The 23,372-nt window shown below is 44.7% G+C and overlaps 1 protein-coding gene across 1 annotated transcript in view; it reads left to right on the top strand.

Annotated features, from left to right (window-relative positions):
* FGF6 (fibroblast growth factor 6) overlaps positions 1–23,008 on the top strand; it is a 28,138-nt gene extending 5,130 nt beyond the window's left edge. The window contains exons 2-3 of the mRNA XM_088478983.1: positions 496–599; positions 22,832–23,008. Of these exons, the coding sequence (XP_088335109.1) occupies positions 496–599; positions 22,832–23,008 (281 nt within the window). The remainder of the gene's footprint in view (positions 1–495; positions 600–22,831) is intronic.
* The last annotated feature ends 364 nt before the right edge of the window (positions 23,009–23,372 follow it).

The following is a 23,372-nucleotide window of genomic DNA, read 5'->3' on the forward strand; positions in this document are numbered from 1 at the left end:
GAACACAGGCATGCCTGTGCGTTTGAACGCTGTTACAGGGGCGTGCATAATTAAGCCTCTGCGTTGGCAGAGGTCTAGATGGCAACAGAAAGTTTTGCAGTCTGTGAGTCAGGGTCAGCTCAACCACAACTGTGAGTATGGGTCCGATGTTACTTTATACAGTGGTGGACTTTTTGGTATATTGCTGCGATCGCATTCATTTGCATAATTTCGCAGCGAGCGGGTGCGTGTGATTGAAGACTTGCGTTCCGTGCTGAATGAGACATGTGCATAAATATGAATATCAGTGAGAGACAGAATTATCTATATGTATTTCCTCTATCTATGGACTTTTGTAATGTACAGTATATAGTAAATATTATGTGTCAGATCATTAATGGATGCATGTCTTCAAACATTTTTTTGGTATGAGCAATTTTGAAGGAGGATTGGCTATAGTGGAATGGTTAATGCATTGTAGCTGGTACATTCACTTACTGTGTTTTGTTTCCTCAGGTCTCTTAGAAGTTTCTACAGTAGAAAGAGGGGTCATCAGCTTGCTCGGTGTGAAAACCAACCTATTTGTAGCAATGAATGACAAAGGGAGAGTATATTCTTCAGTAAGTATTATGTACTTATCAGCATTTCAATAGATGGCAAATCTTACAAACCATACATGAATAATAATAGCAATAATACAAGTCTTTCTTGAGCAGGCATCATATCAATGTACTAGGATTCTGGTGCATCGCTGAGGCACTTGATATTGATAACTTGCGTTTGTGAGTAATTTCATTGGTTCTAAGTAGGGGTGAGCGGGTTCGGATTTCTGAAATCCGAACCCCCCCGAGCCCCCCCGATCCGAGTCCGATCCGAGTCAGGCTCGACTTTTCCCGCCTGACTCGGATCTGAAATCGAGGCAAAACGTCATCTTCCCGCCTTCCGAGTCTCGCGGGTTTTGGATCCTATATAAGGTACACACGTCGGCGCCATTTTCTCACTCGGCTGTGGACAGTGAAGAGGGAGGGTGGGAGTTAGGGCTGTGTAGTGTAGTGTAGTGTAGTGCTGCTGTTGTCCACTACTTCAAAGTCCATAGGGGCTGGCTGTGTTGTGCTGTGCTGCTGTTGTTAATAGGGGCTGTGTCCACTACTTCAAAGTCCATAGGGGCTGGCTGGACTGTGTTGTGCAGTCAGTTCTCCATAGGGGCTGTGTCCACTCCAAAGTCCTGTGCAGTGTCCCAGTCCTAAAGGGGTGCTGAAGTGTTGTCCAGGGGGTGCTCTGTCCATCAGGGGTGCTCCCCCCAAGTGCTAAAAAAATAATATATTTTCTGTGTTTGTGAATTGTGTGCGCAGTAGCCGCACGTGCATCAACAAAGTAGTGCCAAGCGTGCGCCTGTGTCATAAGTAAAGGGCCGGCTGGCTTGACCGTTAAGGGTGCTGTAACCCCCGAAAGTACACTCCAGTCCAAACCAAAAAAAAAATTATTTTCTGTGTTTGTGAATTGTGTGCGCAGTAGCCGCACGTGCATCAACAAAGTAGTGCCAAGCGTGCGCCTGTGTCATAAGTAAAGGGCCGGCTGGCTTGACCGTTAAGGGTGCTGTAACCCCCGAAAGTACATTCCAGTCCAAACCAAAAAAAAAATTATTTTCTGTGTTTGTGAATTGTGTGCGCAGTAGCCGCACGTGCATCAACAAAGTAGTGCCAAGCGTGCGCCTGTGTCATAAGTAAAGGGCCGGCTGGCTTGACCGTTAAAGGGTGCTGTAAACCCCAAAGTACACTCCAGTCCAAACCAAAAAAAAAATTATTTTCTGTGTTTGTGAATTGTGTGCGCAGTAGCCGCACGTGCATCAACAAAGTAGTGCCAAGCGTGCGCCTGTGTCATAAGTAAAGGGCCGGCTGGCTTGACCGTTAAAGGGTGCTGTAACCCCCAAAGTACACTCCAGTCCAAACCAAAAAAAAAATTATTTTCTGTGTTTGTGAATTGTGTGCGCAGTAGCCGCACGTGCATCAACAAAGTAGTGCCAAGCGTGCGCCTGTGTCATAAGTAAAGGGCCGGCTGGCTAGACCGTTAAAGGGTGCTGTAACCCCCGAAAGTACTCTCCAGTCCAAACCAAAAAAAAAATTATTTTCTGTGTTTGTGAATTGTGTGCGCAGTAGCCGCACGTGCATCAACAAAGTAGTGCCAAGCGTGCGCCTGTGTCATAAGTAAAGGGCCGGCTGGCTTGACCGTTAAAGGGTGCTGTAACCCCCAAAGTACACTCCAGTCCAAACCAAAAAAAAAATTATTTTCTGTGTTTGTGAATTGTGTGCGCAGTAGCCGCACGTGCATCAACAAAGTAGTGCCAAGCGTGCGCCTGTGTCATAAGTAAAGGGCCGGCAGGCTTGACCGTTAAAGGGTTCTGTAACCCCCAAAGTACACTCCAAACCAAAAAAATATATATTTTCTGTGTTTGTGAATTGTGTGCGCAGTAGCCGCACGTGCATCAACAAAGTAGTGCCAAGCGTGCGCCTGTGTCATAAGTAAAGGGCCAGCTGGCTTGACCGTTAAGGGTGCTGTAACCCCCGAAAGTACACTCCAGTCCAAACCAAAAAAAAAATTATTTTCTGTGTTTGTGAATTGTGTGCGCAGTAGCCGCACGTGCATCAACAAAGTAGTGCCAAGCGTGCGCCTGTGTCATAAGTAAAGGGCCGGCTGGCTTGACCGTTAAGGGTGCTGTAACCCCCGAAAGTACACTCCAGTCCAAACCAAAAAAAAAATTATTTTCTGTGTTTGTGAATTGTGTGCGCAGTAGCCGCATGTGCATCAACAAAGTAGTGCCAAGCGTGCGCCTGTGTCATAAGTAAAGGGCCGGCTGGCTTGACCGTTAAAGGGTGCTGTAACCCCCAAAGTACACTCCAGTCCAAACCAAAAAAAAAATAATTTTCTGTGTTTGTGAGTTGTGTGCGCAGTAGCCGCACGTGCATCAACAAAGTAGTGCCAAGCGTGCACCTGTGTCATAAGTAAAGGGCCGACTGGCTTGACCGTTAAGGGTGCTGTAACCCCCGAAAGTACACTCCAGTCCAAACCAAAAAAAAAATTATTTTCTGTGTTTGTGAATTGTGTGCGCAGTAGCCGCACGTGCATCAACAAAGTAGTGCCAAGCGTGCGCCTGTGTCATAAGTAAAGGGCCGGCTGGCTTGACCGTTAAGGGTGCTGTAACCCCCGAAAGTACACTCCAGTCCAAACCAAAAAAAAAATTATTTTCTGTGTTTGTGAATTGTGTGCGCAGTAGCCGCATGTGCATCAACAAAGTAGTGCCAAGCGTGTGCCTGTGTCATAAGTAAAGGGCCGGCTGGCTTGACCGTTAAAGGGTGCTGTAACCCCCAAAGTACACTCCAGTCCAAACCAAAAAAAAAAATATTTTCTGTGTTTGTGAATTGTGTGCGCAGTAGCCGCATGTGCATCAACAAAGTAGTGCCAAGCGTGCGCCTGTGTCATAAGTAAAGGGCCGGCTGGCTTGACTGTTAAAGGGTGCTGTAACCCCCAAAGTACACTCCAGTCCAAACCAAAAAAAAAATTATTTTCTGTGTTTGTGAATTGTGTGCGCAATAGCCGCACGTGCATCAACAAAGTAGTGCCAAGCGTGCGCCTGTGTCATAAGTAAAGGGCCGGCAGGCTTGACCGTTAAAGGGTTCTGTAACCCCCAAAGTACACTCCAAACCAAAAAAATATATATTTTCTGTGTTTGTGACTTGTGTGCACTGTGGCTGCACGTGCATCAACAAAGGAGCAGCGCCAAGCGTGCGCCTGTGTCCCATAAGTAAAGAGCTGGCTGGCTCATTTCTTAAAGGGTGGTGTAACCCACAAAGTGCACTACTCTCCAGTAAAAATAAAAAAATATTTTCTGTGTTTGTGTGCGCTTTAGCCGCACGTATATATATCAATATAACATAAATGGAGGACCAAACTTTCTCCGATAAAAATAAAATAGGGAAAGATCAAGAACCACTTCCTCCTAGTGCTGTTGCTGCTGCTGGGAGTTGTTCATCATCCCAGAGAGGAAGTAGGAACATCACTACTTTTACTAAACAATTGACCCTCCAACAGTCCCTAGCGATGAGGATGAAGTACGACAGCAGTCATCCTGAAGCAAAACGTATAACTGAGGCCTTGACTGCTATGTTGGTGTTAGACGTGCGTCCGGTATCCGACATTAGTGCAGTGGGATTTAGACAATTGATGGAGGTAGTGTGTCCTCGGTTCCAAATCCCGTCTAGATTCCACCTGCATCCTCAAAGCAGCAGCGACAAGCGTGCGTCTGTCTGTTAAAGGGTGGTGACACCCTCAAAGTGTGCTACACAAACAATTAAAATATTGTTCTTTTTTTTTCTGTCTTTGTGAATTGTGTGGGCTGTAGCCGCACCTGCATCCTTAAAGCAGCAGCGACAAGCGTGCGTCTGTCTGTTAAAGGGTGGTGCAACTCTCAAAGTGCTCCAAAAAATAAAAAACTATTTTTTTAATGTGTTTGTGACTTGTGTGCGATGTAGCCGCACTTGCATCCTCAAAGCAGCAGCGACAAGCGTGCGTCTGTCTGTTAAAGGGTGGTGACACCCTCAAAGTGTGCTACACAAACAATAAAAATATTCTTCTTCTTTTTTCTGTCTTTGTGAATTGTGTGGGCTGTAGCCGCACCTGCATCCTTAAAGCAGCAGCGACAAGCGTGCGTCTGTCTGTTAAAGGGTGGTGACACCCTCAAAGTGTGCTACACAAACAATTAAAATATTGTTCTTTTTTCTGTCTTTGTGAATTGTGTGGGCTGTAGCCGCACCTGCATCCTTAAAGCAGCAGCGACAAGCGTGCGTCTGTCTGTTAAAGGGTGGTGACACCCTCAAAGTGTGCTACACAAACAATTAAAATATTGTTCTTTTTTTTTGGTCTTTGTGAAATGTGTGGGCTGTAGCCGCACCTGCATCCTTAAAGCAGCAGCGACAAGCGTGCGTCTGTCTGTTAAAGGGTGGTGACACCCTCAAAGTGTGCTACACAAACAATAAAAATATTCTTCTTCTTTTTTCTGTCTTTGTGAATTGTGTGGGCTGTAGCCGCACTTGCATCCTCAAAGCAGCGCGACAAGCGTGCGTCTGTCTGTTAAAGGGTGGTGTAACCCTCAAAGTGTGCTCCACAAACAATAAAAATATTCTTTATTTTTTTCTGTCTTTGTGAATTGTGTGGGCTGTAGCCGCACTTGAATCCTCAAAGCAGCAGCGACAAGCGTGCGTCTGTCTGTTAAAGGATTACATCGGTGACAGCATCCAAGTAGGCATGTCAGACAGTCCGTACCTGTACTGGCAGGAAAAAGAAGCAATTTGGAGGTCCCTGTACAAACTGGCTCTATTTTACCTGAGTTGCCCCCCCTCCAGTGTGTACTCCGAAAGAGTGTTTAGTGCAGCCGGGAACCTTGTCAGCGAAAGGCGTAGGAGGTTGCTTCCACAAAATGTGGAGAAGATGATGTTCATAAAATGAATTATCAACTCTTCCAGGGAGACCAGCCTCTAGAACGTACAGAGGGACCTGTGGTTCCAGCAGGGACGAATTAATACTCTGTGAGGATGAGGATGTACACACTGAAGAGGGTGAGGAATCGGTGGATGAGGAGGATGAGGATGACATCTTGCCTCCGTAGAGCCAGTTTGTGCAGGGACAGATAAATTGCCAGCTTGTTTTGTGGGGGCCCAAACGAACCAATCATTTCAGCCACAGTTGTGTGGCAGACCCTGGCGCTGAAATGATTGGTTTGTTAAAGTGTGCATGTCCTGTTTATACAACATAAGGGTGGGTGGGAGGGCCCAAGGACAATTCCATCTTGCACCTCTTTTTTTTCTTTGCATTATGTACAGTTTGGGGCCTAGGTTTTCAATGCCATCCTGTCTGCCACTGCAGTTTCACGCCTAGATGGGTCACGTGTTTGTGCCGCCCACTCGTTCGCTTAGCATAGTCATCCAGCTACCTCGGTGCAACCTTTTGGACATAAAAACACTATTGTGAGGTTTGAGGTATTCAGAATAGACTGGAAATGAGTGGAAATTAAGGTTATTGAGGTTAATAATAGCATAGGAGCAGAAAAACCTACAAATTCTGTGATTTTAGCTGTTTTTATGCTTTTTTTCAAAAAAATACAGATCCAAAACACAAAACCCAGAACCCAAAACATGGAAGGGTGGTTTTGGCAAAACCAATCCAGATCCAAAACACGAAGAAAGATCCAGATCCAAAACCAAAACACAAAACACGAAAAGTGGCCGGTGCACACCCCTAGTTCTAAGTAAACGGATAGATTGCGGTGTAATAATTTTGTGATCTTCCCAATAAATAGCATTTATTGTTGTGTAGTTTATGTGACTTGTAAATAATACAGCTTATTATTTGAGATATTTGTATTTATTTAGGTGTTTTACTGTGTCCCAATTATGGATTTTATTTATTTATTATTATTATTATTATTTTTTTGGAATGAGGTTCTGTATGATGCTTATTAGCCATGTTCTAAGATTGTTCCACTTGTGAATTTAGCTGGGACCCGAGTTACACCCGTGTTACAAAAATCCGGGTCAAAGCCATTTATTTGCTGGGGCGTATGTCTGAAAGGGGTATTAGTTGTTTCCATTCTCCTTGGATGAAATATTTTATTTTTGGTTTAATTTTTGCATTGAGTTAGCAGTACTGAAAATAATACATGTCAATAAAATAAAAACATTTCTTAAAAATTTTTTTTTTTTAAATATACAACACAAGAAAAAAGTAAGAATTTTACTTTGTACTGGTACAATTTGTGAATTAAAGCATTGTGTCGCTCCATATTTTGGGATGATGGTGTAGATGATGGAGAGATTTTATACAGAACTCTGTAGTGACCTTAATATCCATAGTAAATTACAGCAGGAGGTGCAGTGTTCCTTATAATAAACACATTTTCTTATAAACATGGAAGTGATGACACTAGAAAACACAACGTTAATTAGTAACTGTATACCCTTAATGCTTATTTACTTCATTCATTTATATATATAACTATGTACCGTATTCAACAGGCTGCATTCCATTATTGATTCTGAGAAACAGGCGATTGGAAAAGACCAGTGAATAGTGTTGTACTAGGCGTTTTCCTTTTTGGCTTATATGTCAACAGACATGGGGGTCTATTTACTAAACAGTGTTAGGAGACTGAGTGAAAAGTGATAAGAAAGTGATAAGCTACCAGCCAATCAGCTCCCAACTGTCATCTCACAGGCTGTGTTTGAAAAATGACAGTTGGGAGCTAATTGGCTGGCACCTTATCACTTTCTTATCACTTTTCACTCTGTCTCCTAACACTGCTTAGTAAATAGACCCCATGGTCCATTCTAGAGTTGAACCTGATCTCAGGTGATGGAATTGTTGGGGGGCTGAGTTGAGTTTCTTATAACACACCTCACCTCTCTACATGTTTTGTACCCGGAACCAGAGCCGTAACTAGACTTTTTGGTGCCCTGTGCCAGAGAAAGCTTTGGCGCCCCCCAACCCCACCCATTTATTAAATAGGGACATAAGATAGTGCACCTAAAAAAGGGCCATGGCCTCATGGGGAAGGGCCAGGGGATGGCCAGAAGATGCTGGGGATAAAAGAAGAGGAAGCTACAAGTGAGAATGATAATAAACAGGAAAATTGACAGGTCCAAACAGCGCCCCCTCACCTGCGGTGCCCTGTGTGTGGTCACTCCACCCTAGTTATGGCTCTGCCCGGAACAGACACCACTTTCTTCATATGATTGGAAATTCTTTGGGAATTTAAAGGATTGCTCCACCAACTTTTCTTATTCCTTTTTGAAAAGTTCTATCATTTAAACAGTAGCTCCACTCAAAAATTATTATGGTGGTTACTACAATTTTACTGGAATAGCTCCTGACACTTAAAATAGGACGGCTTCCTGAAATAGCCACTTTAAAACTCATGAACACACTATTGCTGCTATTTAATAGATAGCTTGTGAATAGTTGTAACATCTGTAGCATTGAAAATAATTGGAGCAGCCCACAGTTTGCTTCCATGGTTACAGAGGTGGCTAAGGAGTAGCAATCTTTAAAAATATATCTGTTAAATGACAACAACAGTGTTTTATAGAGTTTTAAACAAGTTATTGCAGGAAGAAGTCCTGTTTTAAGTTTCAGGAGTTATTCCAGTAAATTCTAGTAGCCAGAATAATTATTTCAATTGGGCAGAATCATTTTTGAGTATAGTTTTCCTTTAACTGTTATAAGTTTGAAACATTGAGAATCGTAATGCATAGATTGTGTTACATGATCGTATACAGCTATGTAATATGTTGATTATTTATAAATAAAGGTAATAATAATAATAATGGTTTAAAACTATTTAAGACTCATGGGATTGTTCATTTAGGAATGTTTGCAAGCATCACATAAAGGTTAGAAATAGAGATAAAGGACCAACAAGGAAATCCAGTTACTGTGGCCCATTTATCATGCCTGTAATGCATTGCACATAATATGTAAGTACTTAAGAATCAGCTCAAAATGTGAATGAGAGATATAGCAATAACTTTACTGGGTGCAGGTCATTGCTGGGTGGTTTTGGAGAGCAGATTGCGTTGTCTATTTACTAAGTCTTGGAGAGGGATAAAGTGGAAAGTGAAAAAGTACCAGCCAATCAGCTCCTAACTGCCATGTTACAGACTGTAGATTAAATTCAAAGCTGCTTGCGGCTTATCTCCAAATTCAATTTCAGGACGTTTTTGCCTAAGCGGAAACTCAATGCACTGTAACAGGCGGAAAAGTTTCTCCAATGAATGGCAGGCGGAAAATCTGTATTTCGGGGTGCAAATGTGGGGAATTGATTCAGAACCCTGTGGACACCCCCCCCCCCAAAGGACAAATCAGCCCCCAAAAATTTAAATACAAAAATAACCTGAGAACATTTTTGGGGCAAAAATTAAAGAAGTGGATAGAAAGTTGCGAAATCAGTTCCTTGGGGGGAGGCTATATGGATGGGGCAGGTGTTTTTAGGATTGCAGGTGCATGCAGAAGGTGGATTTTTCACTTTTTTTTTAAAAGTACCCCAAATTTGACTGGACTATTTATTTTCCCCAATAAAAACTGTTTTCTATCATTCTTCACCACTTTTACAAATATACTCCTAGAAAGCTTTTAACACAAATTAAGGACACAAAGTACATTTATTAGGGCTAATAGTACACATCTGTAATGATTTCCACTGTCAGTGTGTCTTATTTTGGGGTACAGACTAATTCCCCCAATGTATTCAGTACTTTCCGCCTGCTATGTATTTGCCTATTTGCGTTTTCCCCAGTTCTGCAATTGAATAGGGTGAAACGCGGGGAAGCGCATGCTGCAAATTCGCATCCCAAACAGGCGAATGCGTCGGAAAGCGGCTAATTGAATACGGGCCTGTGTTTGAAAAATAATAGTTAGGAGCTGATTGGCTGGTACTTTATCACTCTCCACTTTATCTCTCTCCTTAGTACATCTATCCCTGTATCAGACAATTTTGACATTACAGTCTGGAACAACAGTTCTCCTGTGATTTACTGAAAAGCAATTTAGAAAAAATAAATGACATATCTGTACAGAAAAGTGCAGATCCTGGCTTTGTTTCATGTTACAGAGATGCACATTTATTTCCTTTGGAAAGTAGTGTGTGTTGTACAGTATATATCACAGAATGAGTTCGCCGAATGCACAGCTGTTTGAGACACAGTTACAATGATCTTGGCACAATAACCTGTAGAAATGTAATCAACTCTTTTGCTGACAGCTTCCAGCGAGTGATGAGAGAGGGCCGAGACTGAATACACAGATTATTTTTTTTTTGTTCTTTTCTGCTAATTCTTTTAAATACTTTCAACAAATCAATGAAAGGAACTGATCAGAACTTGATATTTTTTGGCTTATTTCCAATTGCCTGACATAACTGCCTGATCTGTGCTGTGATTTAGGTTAGCAGCGTTTGCCTGTGACCACCCTACAAAATCTGCTAGAGGAGGGCACTTATTAGGGAGAATCATGAATGCCGATTTTGCGGGACTCCACTCCAGGATATCCTGCAGGGAAGGTCCCAGGAGCAACTGCAGGGGGAATAGCACCATGAAGCACTACAGTACACTCCACCACACAGCAGGGTGCAGCAATGTTGCCTAATTTTGAAGAATGGATGGGGCCACAATTATGGGATTTACTGTGAAGCGTGTCTCCATGGCCCCACCCACATCACTGTAGAAGCTAAAAGATTCCTTAATAACTGAGTGGTCTATGTACTAAGTCTTGGAGAGTGATAAAGTACCAGCCAACCAGCTCCTAACTGTACTTATTCAAACACAGCCTGTTACATGACAGGAGCTGGTTGGCTGGTACTTTATCTTTATTAACTTTATCTCATTCCAAGGCTTAGTACATAGACCCGTGATTCTCTAAAAAAAAAAAAAATGCAGTAAAAAAATACACAATAAATTGAAATAAAACAGTTTGTTGTCTTCTTAATATTTATAAAGATCTTGTGAAGCCTCCTGACCGATAATTGTGGATACTAACCCTGTATTCCAGCCCTAGTCCGTAGAGAGCGGGACTGTGCATGCAGGGGCGTATCTACCTATTGGCCAGGATGGCACTCGCCAGGGGCGCCCGCCGATAGGGGGGCGGCGTCCAGTGTTGCAACCCGCACCCAAATCTGTATGTATTGCGGCTGCTCTCTTTAAGCCAGAAGCATCAGCAAGCCTCAGTGCTGGACGAAGAGGGAGGGGAGGAGAGTGGAGGGTGACAAGGGCCAGCCGGCCACATATAATCTGTCAGTCGGGCAATGCGGCGAGGGCCGGAGGCGGAGCAGGGGCTGGCAACACCCCAGATCACAGGCTAGCTCCGCCTCCTCTACCAGAATTCAGACACTGACTTGTAAGAGCTGGTGGCCCCTGAGTGACTGACAAATCGGAAAGAAGTGTCAGGAGAGTGGGAGGAGAAGATTGGCCACAGAATCAGAGGCACAGGTCAGGTAAGGGACAGGCACCACTCACTTGCTGTGGAACCACAAGTCCCATCATGTTGGAATATAGCTAATATATTTAAATAGCAATTTTGATGGAGCTTGCACTAACCCAGCATCGCTTCTCACCATGGCCTGTACAGTGTGCAGCTGGGATTAAGTGGCACGTGGCACACACATCAGACTTCAGGGCATTCGGCTCTACAAAAACAGCGGATTACACAGTATGGGAAGATGTATACTTTAATCCTTAGGAACAATAACTTGAAATCATTTGGTGACCATTTCTTTTGAAGTTGAGTCTTTTTAATTTCACATTTTCTAATGATTGTCCTTATTACCCCAGTTTTGAAGTGGGTGGGGAACATGAACAGTTTATAAGCGTATTTATTCCCCTTACTTTGCCAGGGAAGCTCGGACCCCTAGATACACCCCTGTGTGCACGGGTACTGCAGGGTACGTGGTCTTATTATTATCTGCGCTGTACAGGGGGGCAAGCTAGGGAAAGATACAGGGGGGGGGGCAATCAGTGCAATCACTTCCCCCACACAGCAGGCAAGCAGAGAAGACTGCTAATGCTGCTCAGCTTCTGCAGCCTCCTTGGATTCACAGCAGCCAGCAGCTTGTGCTGGGCTGGGGAGAGAGGCTACTGCTGCTGACAGGTAAGATGGAGGAGGGGGCGTTGGACCTTGGCCCCCGCCAGGTCCCTCCAAAAAACCCGGGCCTGAGTAATTAGAACCCACCGCCACCCCCATCCCTCTTGGCCTTCATGTTCCCAACCTTTGAAAATCTCTTTGTATCACATCACATTTAGGGGCATATTTACCTGTAAAAACTAAATGTCCCCAGGATTTATGAAGGGGGCGCAGCACATATCTCTGATAGCTATGGGACATTTTCTGGGAGAGGGATCCGAAGGCGTAGAAAATAAATAATTATCGGGACCGATTCCCAATGAATGGTAAATACTCAGCTTACTGCGTATAAACTCTTCTTATAGTAATGGTCGCTACAATTTGATTGGTTGCTATGGGTAACACCTTTGCTTTCCCTCTTTAGAAGGTTTGATAAATCTGCCCCTTACTAGCATAAATAAGTTATCTCCTTATACAGTAGCTCACTATGGTGGAAAGACGTTTGAGTAAATCTCTTACCGTATTAAATGTCAAGTTTTCTCATTTCAATTTTGCATTCAGTCACTGAACGTGCATTTCTTGTCAAATATAAGTTGCACTATAAATATATGATAGCCAAATAAAACAGCAACTTGCTAATGTATATCAGCACACAGGGAGAGCAAGCCTAACAGGTGGCATCTGACCCAGGCAGCTTTTAACAGAGGGACGAGATTTATTGTAGACTTCCAGGCACCGTCTGTCATAACATGCTCTTATCCTTTACAAATAATGACTTTCTAGAGGGTCTTGTAAAGGCACCAAATCTCAGGATACTGTACTTAGCTGGTAAGGTCACTCAGGATAGAGGCACACAGTGCTGCTCTTGCAAGGACCTACGTCATGGTAATTCTGGTCCACACTATAAGAGCTGCCTGATCTCATACACAGATATGAAGACACTATTTTAGACTGTTTTAGCTATTAGTGTTAAGGATTATCCACATTCAGGCGTCGGTTCGGCATATGCTAAGGTTTGTTCAGAGGAGTCAGCTATAAGATGACCACTTCATATTCTGTGAAACACCAAACCTACTGTAATCCTCACAGTAACTTAATGCTTGCTGGTTTGGATTCACTGGAGGTCATTGTGTACGGGGCTGCTAAATTGAAGCAGAATAAATATGTACAGTATAAGTGAAAAGAAGGACACTGACTCATATAAAACATATACTACGGGTATTGATAGGCTTTAGGACCCAGGGAGACTAGGACATTTTATATTTTTGGGGGAGATGTATCAAACATTCTAAAGAAGACAATCACAGCAACCAATCAGATTCTAGCTATCATTTATCCCTACGGGGCCTATTCATGATCCCTAATGGGCCCGTTACACTTACAGAAACACTAGTTTCCACACTTTTTTTGAACAGGCTTGTTCATAATTAGGAGTCAGATGGATCCACCTAATCAGGGGCTTTTTAAGAGAGGAGGGGACCCATATGCAGACTCAGTGCGTGCGCCCTCCTCTTTCTAGCGGTGCCGTGGCGGCCGACTTAGTGCCAGAATCTACTGCGTCCGTGTGTGTCTCCAGGAAAATGGCGCCTGTGATGTTTTTTTCGGGACACCAGTACTGTGCATGCGTGAGACACCGGGAAAATGTCCGTCACCATTTACACAGTGACTTTTGCTGCTCTGCAGACAACGGACAGGTAAGTATAAAGACTATATGGGTGCAGGGTGTGCGGTGTGGCTAATTTACAGAGCAGCTAAATTGGTCCTCTAGCTAAGTATCTCCCCTCGCAACTTGATAATGAATAATCATGGTGCCACTGCTTGTGGGTGCTGGTCTACAAGCAAAGCTCAGGGAGGTGAGATCACATTTTTAATTCCTACAGTGGAAGCAGTTGAGATATTATTGTCAGATTTTATCAGTATCCTTAGAAAGGCGTTATGTACAATATAGCTTAGTCTCTAAATAAGAGCTCTCTTCAATAATTTCCCCATTAGACATAACCACAGGCTCATCCATGTTCTTCTGCTAAGTACAGCTTGTTCCCATACTCTTTCTTACACCAGTGCTGCAATTACTCAAGAAGACTAAAAGGCTTATTTAAAGTGGAACTGAATTAGACTTGCCAGGCCAGCCATTTAAAATTGGACACATGACATGATCCCATGTAGCAAAAGTCTGTTAGTTCAGATGCATCATGTAACCTAACTTGCTGAAATATTCCATGTATTATGTGTGCACATAGATGTTACCTACTGAAGCACTGGGCTAGATTCAATTGAAAGCAAATTAAATAGTGCCGGGAAGGAGCTCCCGGAGAATGCCTGTTCTCACGCCCCTCGTGCCTTAAACATGGTGTTTAGTCGAGAGAACTGGCATTCTCCGACTAAACTGCGTGGCGCGATGCTGTTTCCACAGCGCTAAGGGCAGAAAACAGCATCGCGTCTGTACTTTTGTCGGATTTCTGCTCTGACTCCTGGAGGGATGCGAGAAGAAATCCTTAACAGTGCACAGAACTGAATAGCTTTGGGAGCTTCCTCCCGACGCTATTTAATTTGCGTTCAATTGAATCGACCCCACTGACTGCGTCTACAGTGTATAGGTGACGGACACACTTTATGCTAAGCAAGTTGTTATATTTTATGACAATTTGGCCACTTGGGACAATGTTCTATTGATATTTATTGATAATATTTTATTGTAAAAACAAATTAAATATAAACCTTCTTTAGATTTGGTAGATTTTTATCTCTAAAGCTAAGTTACATATTTTTACTCTCCATTTTTCTTCCAGTAGGTTTAGGAGAGAGTGAGATAGACTAGGGATCATTAATCCCTATGATAATCACCATGGGCCAAATGTAATAGGGTGCGAATTTGTAAAAAATTTGAATTTAGCGCTAAACACGCATTTTCTACTCACGCGCAAATGTAATAGGGTGTGACTATAGTAAAACTTGCATTTATCGGGTATTAATATTAATCGTAATAAAAGCATCTCACATCCAGATGTTTTCCCATTCTCTAGGTAGAACTCGGGCAATGTAATAGAGTGCGAATGCTTCACTCGCAAATATTGCTGCCTGAGAACTCGCAAAAACAATAGACCAGCTTCAGGATAGCGAGTTTAACCTGAGCAGGTCAGAGTAACACAGAAACATGCACATATCTATGCGATACATGCATGTTTCTGTGTGTACATATTAACAAAAACATTTTGTAAAAAAAAATTTGGTGCACTTGCTCCCCAGAAGTATAACCAGCCCCGGGCTCTGTAGAGCCTGTGCTGGTTTTTAAAATACAGGGGACAAAATGCATAGGGGTACACTGTATTTTAAGTACCACAACAGGGCTTTTCTGAGCCGGTCCTGGTTGTGGAAATACAGGGGACAAAATGAGTATTGGGTACCCTGTATTTTCCATAACCAGCACTGGACTCTTTTTAGCTGGGGAGTAATGCCACAGCCAGGGGAACCCTTTCACCGAGTCCCCCGACCAAAGCATTACCCCTGACCGCTTGTCATTCCTAGGGAGATGGCTCCCCCTCTCCAGGGCACCCCAGGATGCTGGGGATAGGCCCGGGCCTATCCCCAGCACCCCTGCCCGTTGAGTGCCGGGTTAATAGTGTAAATGTAGTGTAAAAAATAGGTGAAAATATTGGCCCTAATTCAGAGCCGGACGCTCTGATCAGAGCGCTCGCTCTGAATCAGGGTCCACCTCCATAAATATGGAGCGTCCTCCTGGACGCTCGTATAGCTGCGGGTCACCACCCACAGCCTATACGAGCGTGCAGGATGATGGTCGCGATGGTCTTGACCATCACGACCATCGCCAGTGCGACCAGAAGCCTGCGGTTGAGTTTCTCAACCGCAAGGCCAGGAGTGATTTTGGATCTATCAGAGCCAAAATCACTCCCACTGACATCACTAGTGATGTCAGTGGGGCCGGCTTCTGACGGTAGGCGTTCCCTTGGGAACGCCTCCGTCTGGCTGGCCCGTCTGGATGCCCCCGGCACGCCCACCAAAGGGGGCGTGCTGTCAATCAACATCGACAGCACGCCCCCTTTGATCAGACACAACGAGCGAAGGAAAGTCCTTCGCTCGTCGCGTCTCACGCAGTGCACACCATCGACCCACTTGCGAGCGGACAGCCGCTCGCGAGTGGGTCTGAATCAGGCCCATTGTCTTTTGCAATAGAACTACAGGTCCCAGCAAGCCTCCCCCGCATGTTGGCACTTGGAGAACCACAAGTACCAGCTTGCGGGGCATTACGGGCCCTCTGGTACCTGTAGTTACTCCCCGGCTAGAAAGAGTCCAGTGCTGGTTATGGAAAATACAGTAGACCCCTACTAGTTTTGTCCCCTGTATTTCCACAACCAGGACCGGCTCAGAAAAACCCTGTGCTGGTACTTAAATACCCTTATGCATTTTGTCCCCTGTATTTTAAAAACCAGCACAGGCTCTACAGAGCCCGGGGCTGGTTATGCTTATGGGTGAGAGGGCACCCACTGCTGACACCAATGTGACTGTGTGCCCTATGCACAGACTGCTATGCAGCCTATACTATTCATGTGAATGCAGGCCCAAAGCACCTCCCCCCCCACCCCTTACCGACCGCGTGCATAGTGCCACACCTATCTCTTACATTGATGATGTCAATAAATTTTGTGTTGTTTTAGTTCTCAGCTTTAACTTAACGGATCGGGATGAAACAAAGTGCAGGTTATTTCTAGGTTATTTCTAGGAGTTTCCACTATACAATGATGCAGTTTTCATGTATATTGGTTCAGTAGTTTTTGCGGTAGCATTAACAAACAGACTGATACAATGTTTTTATTATACACTATGTAGACAAAAGTGATTGGACACTGACAGCAAATCGATTAACAAGATTTTATTGACGTTAGTACTTTGCAGGTCCACCACGTGCAATGATTACTGCAGACACCCTTCTTGGCAAACTGTCCACAAGTTCCTGGACAGCAGCAGGTGGTACGTTTTGCCATTCCGCCTTAAGTACAGTGACCAACTGTGACACTGAACAAGGTCGAGTCGGGCTAGAACGCACCCATCACTCCAATTGGTCCCAGAGGTTCTCAATGGGATTAAGATCTGGACTCTGAGCTGGCCAGTCCATCCGGGTTACCCAACTTTATGTGTACCAGTCCAGCGTCGCCCTGGAAACATGACAGGTGGCATTGTCGTCCTGATAAAAACATTTGTTGTATCCATAGAACTGCAAGTGCATGGGCCTCCCTGCGAAATGCTCTTGTTGAAACTGCCACATTAGTGGCCATTTGGAACTTGTGTGCAATGGTATGAATGGTATGCATTCCACTTGAGCAGGGATGTCTAATTACTTTTGTCCACATAGTGTATTATGACAAAATGCACTAGTCGTAAAGAGCACTTGTCACCTAACTATAATAAGCACATAAAATATACGTATATCTGAATAGAGAAAAAAATAATACAGCTATGTTACCAGGGTTGGCACTGTATGGGGTGCTGGAAATGTGGTAACTAAAGGGCCCTGAGACAAGGTGTGAATGGCAATACCAGCCACCTCCACCTCCGAGGCCCCTGGTTCCCCTTGAGGCACTCTCTCTGCTCTTGAAAGTAGAGCTCTGACCTTTCCTAATCATGCTTTCTACTGTGTATGCTCAGACTAGGCCTCTGCTGTGGACAGCCTGTGTTTGTTACATGTTACATTAATTGTGTGTTGTAGATGTAATTCCCTCTATATTTACTTTGCTTTTACTGGCTGGAACATGAGAATCTATGAGTCGAAGAATCAAACTGGAATAAGTCTGCCAGAAGTCAAGGCAAGGACTAATAGGCTCTGAGATGCGTTCAGGCAATCCACAAACTAATTTAAATAATGCCTAAAGCATATCTCCCAACTTTCCTGATATAGATGCACTGCCCTGTTTTGGGGGTTGTGTCCATTCATCTTGACCAGGACAGCTCTGTCCAATCAGGGAGGAATGTTGGGAGGTATGTCTCGTTCATTACTTCAATGTATAGTACTCATTTCCATGGTAGATGAACATGAGGTCAAAATGTTACTTTAAGGGGGATGGAAAGCGACAGGAGGAGTAGTAGTGCATCGGAGGCATTAGCCACGCCCCTGGGAGGTCTGTCCATTCCCACTCTCTTTCTCCAATTCCCCTATGCCTAGGGTAACGATGCAGGAAGCAGGGTTTACAGGAAGGACAATCTCCAGGGCATTTAGGACAGTTTCCAGGGAATATACACTAGCTTCTAGAAAACTGTCTGCAAGTTTTTTTCATGCAGATCTAACATTATCATTTTTATTTGTTATGTCCAGAAACAGACACAGAAGTTAGATTCCCTGGAAGTTACTCTCCCTATACAAACTCCAGCTAGGATGCAGTTTTATAGAAATTCTATCTGTTGTCCGCGGCTTCGCACACGATGAAATTGCTTCTGCCAACATTTTTTTTTTAATTTGAGGTGTTCTAGTTGTATTGCTCTGCATAAGGGCCCTGTCTCGGGAGTGACCCATGTGACCAGCAGTGCTATACAGACTGGTGGCAGCAGTGTCTTCACCCACCACTCACACCAATGTCACTGTGTGCCCTGTGCACAGACTGCTATGTAGCCTATCCTATTCACCCACCACTCACACCAATGTCACTGTGTGCCCTGTGCACAGACTGCTATGTAACCTATCCTATTCACCCACCACTCACACCAATGTCACTGTGTGCCCTGTGCACAGACTGCTATGTAGCCTATCCTATTCACCCACCACTCACACCAATGTCACTGTGTGCCCTGTGCACAGACTGCTATGTAGCCTATCCTATTCACCCACCACTCACACCATTGTCACTGTGTGCCCTGTGCACAGACTGCTATGTAGCCTATCCTATTCACCCACCACTCACACCAATGTCACTGTGTGCCCTGTGCACAGACTGCTATGTAACCTATCCTATTCACCCACCACTCACACCAATGTCACTGTGTGCCCTGTGCACAGACTGCTATGTAGCCTATCCTATTCACCCACCACTCACACCAATGTCACTGTGTGTCCTGTACACAGACTGCTATGTAGCCTATCCTATTCACCCACCACTCACAACAATGTCACTGTGTGCCCTGTGCACAGACTGCTATGTAGCTTATCCTATTCCCCCACCACTTACACCAATGTCACTGTGTGCCCTGTGCACAGACTGCTATGTAACCTATCCTATTCACCCACCACTCACACCAATGTCACTGTGTGCCCTGTGCACAGACTGCTATGTAGCCTATCCTATTCACCCACCACTCACGCCAATGTCACTGTGTGTCCTGTACACAGACTGCTATGTAGCCTATCCTATTCACCCACCACTCACAACAATGTCACTGTGTGCCCTGTGCACAGACTGCTATGTAGCTTATCCTATTCCCCCACCACTTACACCAATGTCACTGTGTGCCCTGTGCACAGACTGCTATGTAACCTATCCTATTCACCCACCTCTCACACCAATGTCACTGTGTGCCCTGTGCACAGACTGCTATGTAGCCTATCCTATTCACCCACCACTCACACCAATGTCACTGTGTGCCCTGTGCACAGACTGCTATGTAGCCTATCCTATTCACCCACCTCTCACACCAATGTCACTGTGTGCTCTGTGCACAGACTGCTATGTAACCTATCCTATTCACCCACCTCTCACACCAATGTCACTGTGTGCCCTGTGCACAGACTGCTATGTAGCCTATCCTATTCACCCACCTCTCACACCAATGTCACTGTGTGCTCTGTGTACAGACTGCTATGTAACCTATCCTATTCACCCACCTCTCACACCAATGTCACTGTGTGCCCTGTGCACAGACTGCTATGTAGCCTATCCTATTCACCCACCTCTCACACCAATGTCACTGTGTGCTCTGTGTACAGACTGCTATGTAGCCTATCCTATTCGCCCATCACTCACACCAATGTCACTGTGTGCCCTGCGCACAGACTGCTATGTAATCTATCCTATTCACCCACCACTCACACTAATGTCACTGTGTGCCCTGTGCACAGACTGCTATGCAGCCTATTATATTCATGTGAACGCGGGCCCAAAGCAACTTTTACCCAACCGCTTACCAGCCGCACGCATGGTGCCACACCTATCTCTTACAAATGTATTTATATCATCAATGTATTTGTTATTGTTCAGCTTTAACTTTACAGATCAAAATGAAACAAATGCCCTGATTCAGACCCGCTTGCTGCCGAAGGCAGCTCGCAGATCTGAAGGGCGTATTTTTTTTTTTCAGTCCGGCATTCTGGCCGCTCGCTAAGCTGTGGGTGACCACCCACAGCTTTTGCGTGCGGCCAGGTGATGGTTGTGACCATCGCGACCATCGGGCTTGCGACGAAACCCTTCTGGTAGGGTCTCGTCTACCGCAAGCCCCAGTGAGCTTCCAGCTCTAATATAGCCGGAAGCTCACTACTGACATCACTCATGATGTCTGTAGGGTCAGCCCCCAAATGGCAGGCGTTCCTTCGTGAATGCCTCCGTTTGGCCAGCCACCCCCCTCCCCGCCTACAACTCGGGGCGAGCTGTCGATCAACATCGACAGCCGCCCAGTTTGTAGCGAGCCCCGGAGCGAGAGATTTTCTCTCTCGCTCCGAGGCGCTGCGCTCACACTGCCCGGCCATGGACCCGCTTGCGAGCTGGTCTGAATCAGACCCAAAGTGCAGGTTATTTTTAGGAGTTTTCACTACAAAATGATGCAGTTTTCATGGAAATCGGTTCAGTAGGTTTTGCACTAACTTGGAACAAAAAAACAAACAGAAACACAGTTGTTATAATATTAGTATAGCTATAAACATGGACTTGCTTGTATTTTTTTATGCAATCTGTTTCTTTTATTGAAGATAAAAACAGTTCACAACTGATAACAAGAATACAAATCAGTAAAGTTAAAGACAATAGGCAATCATTACAGAGTTCACAAATAACATAGGTGCATGGACGGGATGCAGTCAGGAAGCCGACGGTCCAAATGCCGACCACTGGCTTCCCGACATCTGTCATTTTACCTACGCCAGGAGCCCGACGCCCGGCATACTGACCGAAGGTAAGCGGGCACCGGGGGGGGGAGGGTTAGGTTAGGTGCTCCCGAGGGGGACTTAGGGTTAGGCACCCCCTCCCCCGTGAGGGTTAGGTTTAGGCTATGGGAAGGGGGGGATAGGTAGGCACCCCTGGAGGGAGGTTAGGGATAGGCACCCCCCTGGGAGACTTAGGTTTATCCTGCGGGGAAGGGGGTTAGATTTAGGCACTAACAGGGGTGGTAAGGGATAGGCACTTTGGGGGGAGGTTAGGGTTAGGCACCCCTAAGGGAGGGTTAGGGGAGGGTTAGTTTAGAAAATAGTAAATATACTTACCTGTCGGGATCTTCACTGCCGGTATTCCGCCGTCAGGATTAGAACTGCCGGTATTCCATACCAATCCCACACGGACACCACATTAGCAAGGTGTACATTGACATCTCATGGAGCCCAGGCTGTAGCAGCTGCATTGCCAAGGAACAGGACGTAAGAAGGAAAACATAGTGAAGTGTGCTGGGGTGTATGTGTAGTATAGGCGAGGAGGTAAGGGAAGGGCAGGGAGCAATGGGGATGGAAGGTAGGAATAGGTCTCATTGAGAAAGAGCAGGTAATATCAGGGTGTATGTGTATATTGCAGAGGTGCCAAGGAACATCTTAAAGGATGGGGATATAGAAAGCAGCGGGATAGGTCCGCTATGCCGGCACTCAGATCCCGGCTGTCAAATCACAGCAGTGGCATCCCGACAGGGTTAGGATACCAACACCTGTTTGTAGGTATCCTAACCCTTCCCCTGTTGACACCCTAATTCTCTTTCCCTGGTGCCCAAACCTAACCCCGCCCCTTAATGCCTAACCCTAACCCTCCCCCCTTAATGCCTAACCATAACCCTCCCCCTAGTGCCTAACCATAAGCCGTAATCCTCCCCCCAACCATGCTGTCAGGATGCCAGCGCCAAGATTCTCACAGGTGTTGGGATTCCGGCGCCGGTATTCTAAGTGCCGGCATCCTCTGTGTCAGAATACTGAACGTTTCCCTAGAGGAGCATATCAAGACATAGGGGCCTATTCATCATCGGAGGTCGTATAGCTTCCGGTGATGAAGGATTGAACTCGCTGCGAGGGATAGATTACACCGGAGCAATTCATCATTGCTTTGGTGAGGGGACAACTGCTCCGGTTAGTATCGCAGCTACAGATATAGCTGCGTTAATTACCTCCTCATCAAAACTACACATGCGCACCATCACCTGGGAGGCAGTGAGGAGGCGGCTGAGGGATCCGCTCGGATCCCTCTTCACATCCCCGGTACTCCTTCCCATAGGAAGGAGTGGGGATCCGAGAACAAGCATCGTCTGAAGATGGCGCTTGTTCTCAGAAGCAAACTCCAAAAACTTTCCGTTTTTGGAGTTTGCTGAATATGAGGGGGTCCTTTTCGAACCCGTGTTGATGAATGGACTGGTAACTAAAACATGCAGAAACAGCAAACTCAGAGTTCTTGTAGGGTCCTCCATAGTCCTAAATACTGTAAGTCAACATTAGCACTGGCTAAGGTCTCTCATTGCGTTCATGTGGACCCTGCTTGTATTTCATTGTTTTAAAATACAGTTTATCATTGGGGTATTTTTAAAACATTTTGGCTAGTTAGGAACTGGTGTTGGTCTATTTGCAGAAATCCCACCTGGTAACCCTGGCACAGAATGGAAGACAGAAATAGAGAGACACAGTTTTATAGCCTATTTTATCAAGAATAGTATGTGCATTAATAATGTTACATTGCAATTAGGTTTTTACTCAGCTTACAGTATAATATGTTTGATCTTTCAAAACTACATATAAGGTCCTTAAGGGTGAAGTTACACTTCATATGTTGGCACTTTCCCAGCTATAAAAACAGGCTGGGCGCTTTATAAAAGTCCAACGTCTTTAGGGTTTATAGCTCCCATGTGTAGCAACCTCACACCCCATCCTGCTATTTTACATTACATGAAACAAGTGATACTTTGTAGTATCTGACTATGAACAAGCTCAGGTCATTTTGGCTTAAGCGAATATATTACATGATAGGGTGTCATTATCAAATTCTATATAATACGTAACCGACTTTTCTTTCTTTTCCAGCCTACATTTCAGGATGAGTGCAAGTTTAAGGAAATCCTGCTATCCAATAATTACAATACCTACGAGTCCAAAATGTATCAAGGTGCTTATCTTGGAATCAGCAAGCATGGGAAAATTAAAAGAGGAACCAAAATTTCACCTGCCATGACAGTAACGCATTTTCTTCCGAGAATATGAAAGAATATGAAATGTGTCTTTTAATTTTGCACATGTGAATAATCTCCCAGGTAAAATATTTATACGGTTACAGAATATATGTATATTTAGATGAAGATATTTGTACTGGATCCTTGCATCCATCTGCAATCTGCAACACAGACAGAAGGCGAAGGACAGAAAAATGTGCTATAATTAGTATAATAAACTTAATTGATCCCTGACGGATAGAGGAGAAATTTTGAAAGCTTTGTTTTCCAAAGGACTTTTACAAATTGTATTTTTTTCAGTAGGAAAAATAAGCACAAAGTCCCTGAATCTGTTAGAAGTATAGAAAATACTTCCCGTACCTCGAATCTCAGCTCTCAGTATAATTGCATTTAAT

This window comes from Taudactylus pleione, unplaced genomic scaffold (assembly GCF_031769625.1).
Source record: "Taudactylus pleione unplaced genomic scaffold, aTauple2 ptg000225l, whole genome shotgun sequence".
Taxonomy (NCBI): domain Eukaryota; kingdom Metazoa; phylum Chordata; class Amphibia; order Anura; family Myobatrachidae; genus Taudactylus; species Taudactylus pleione.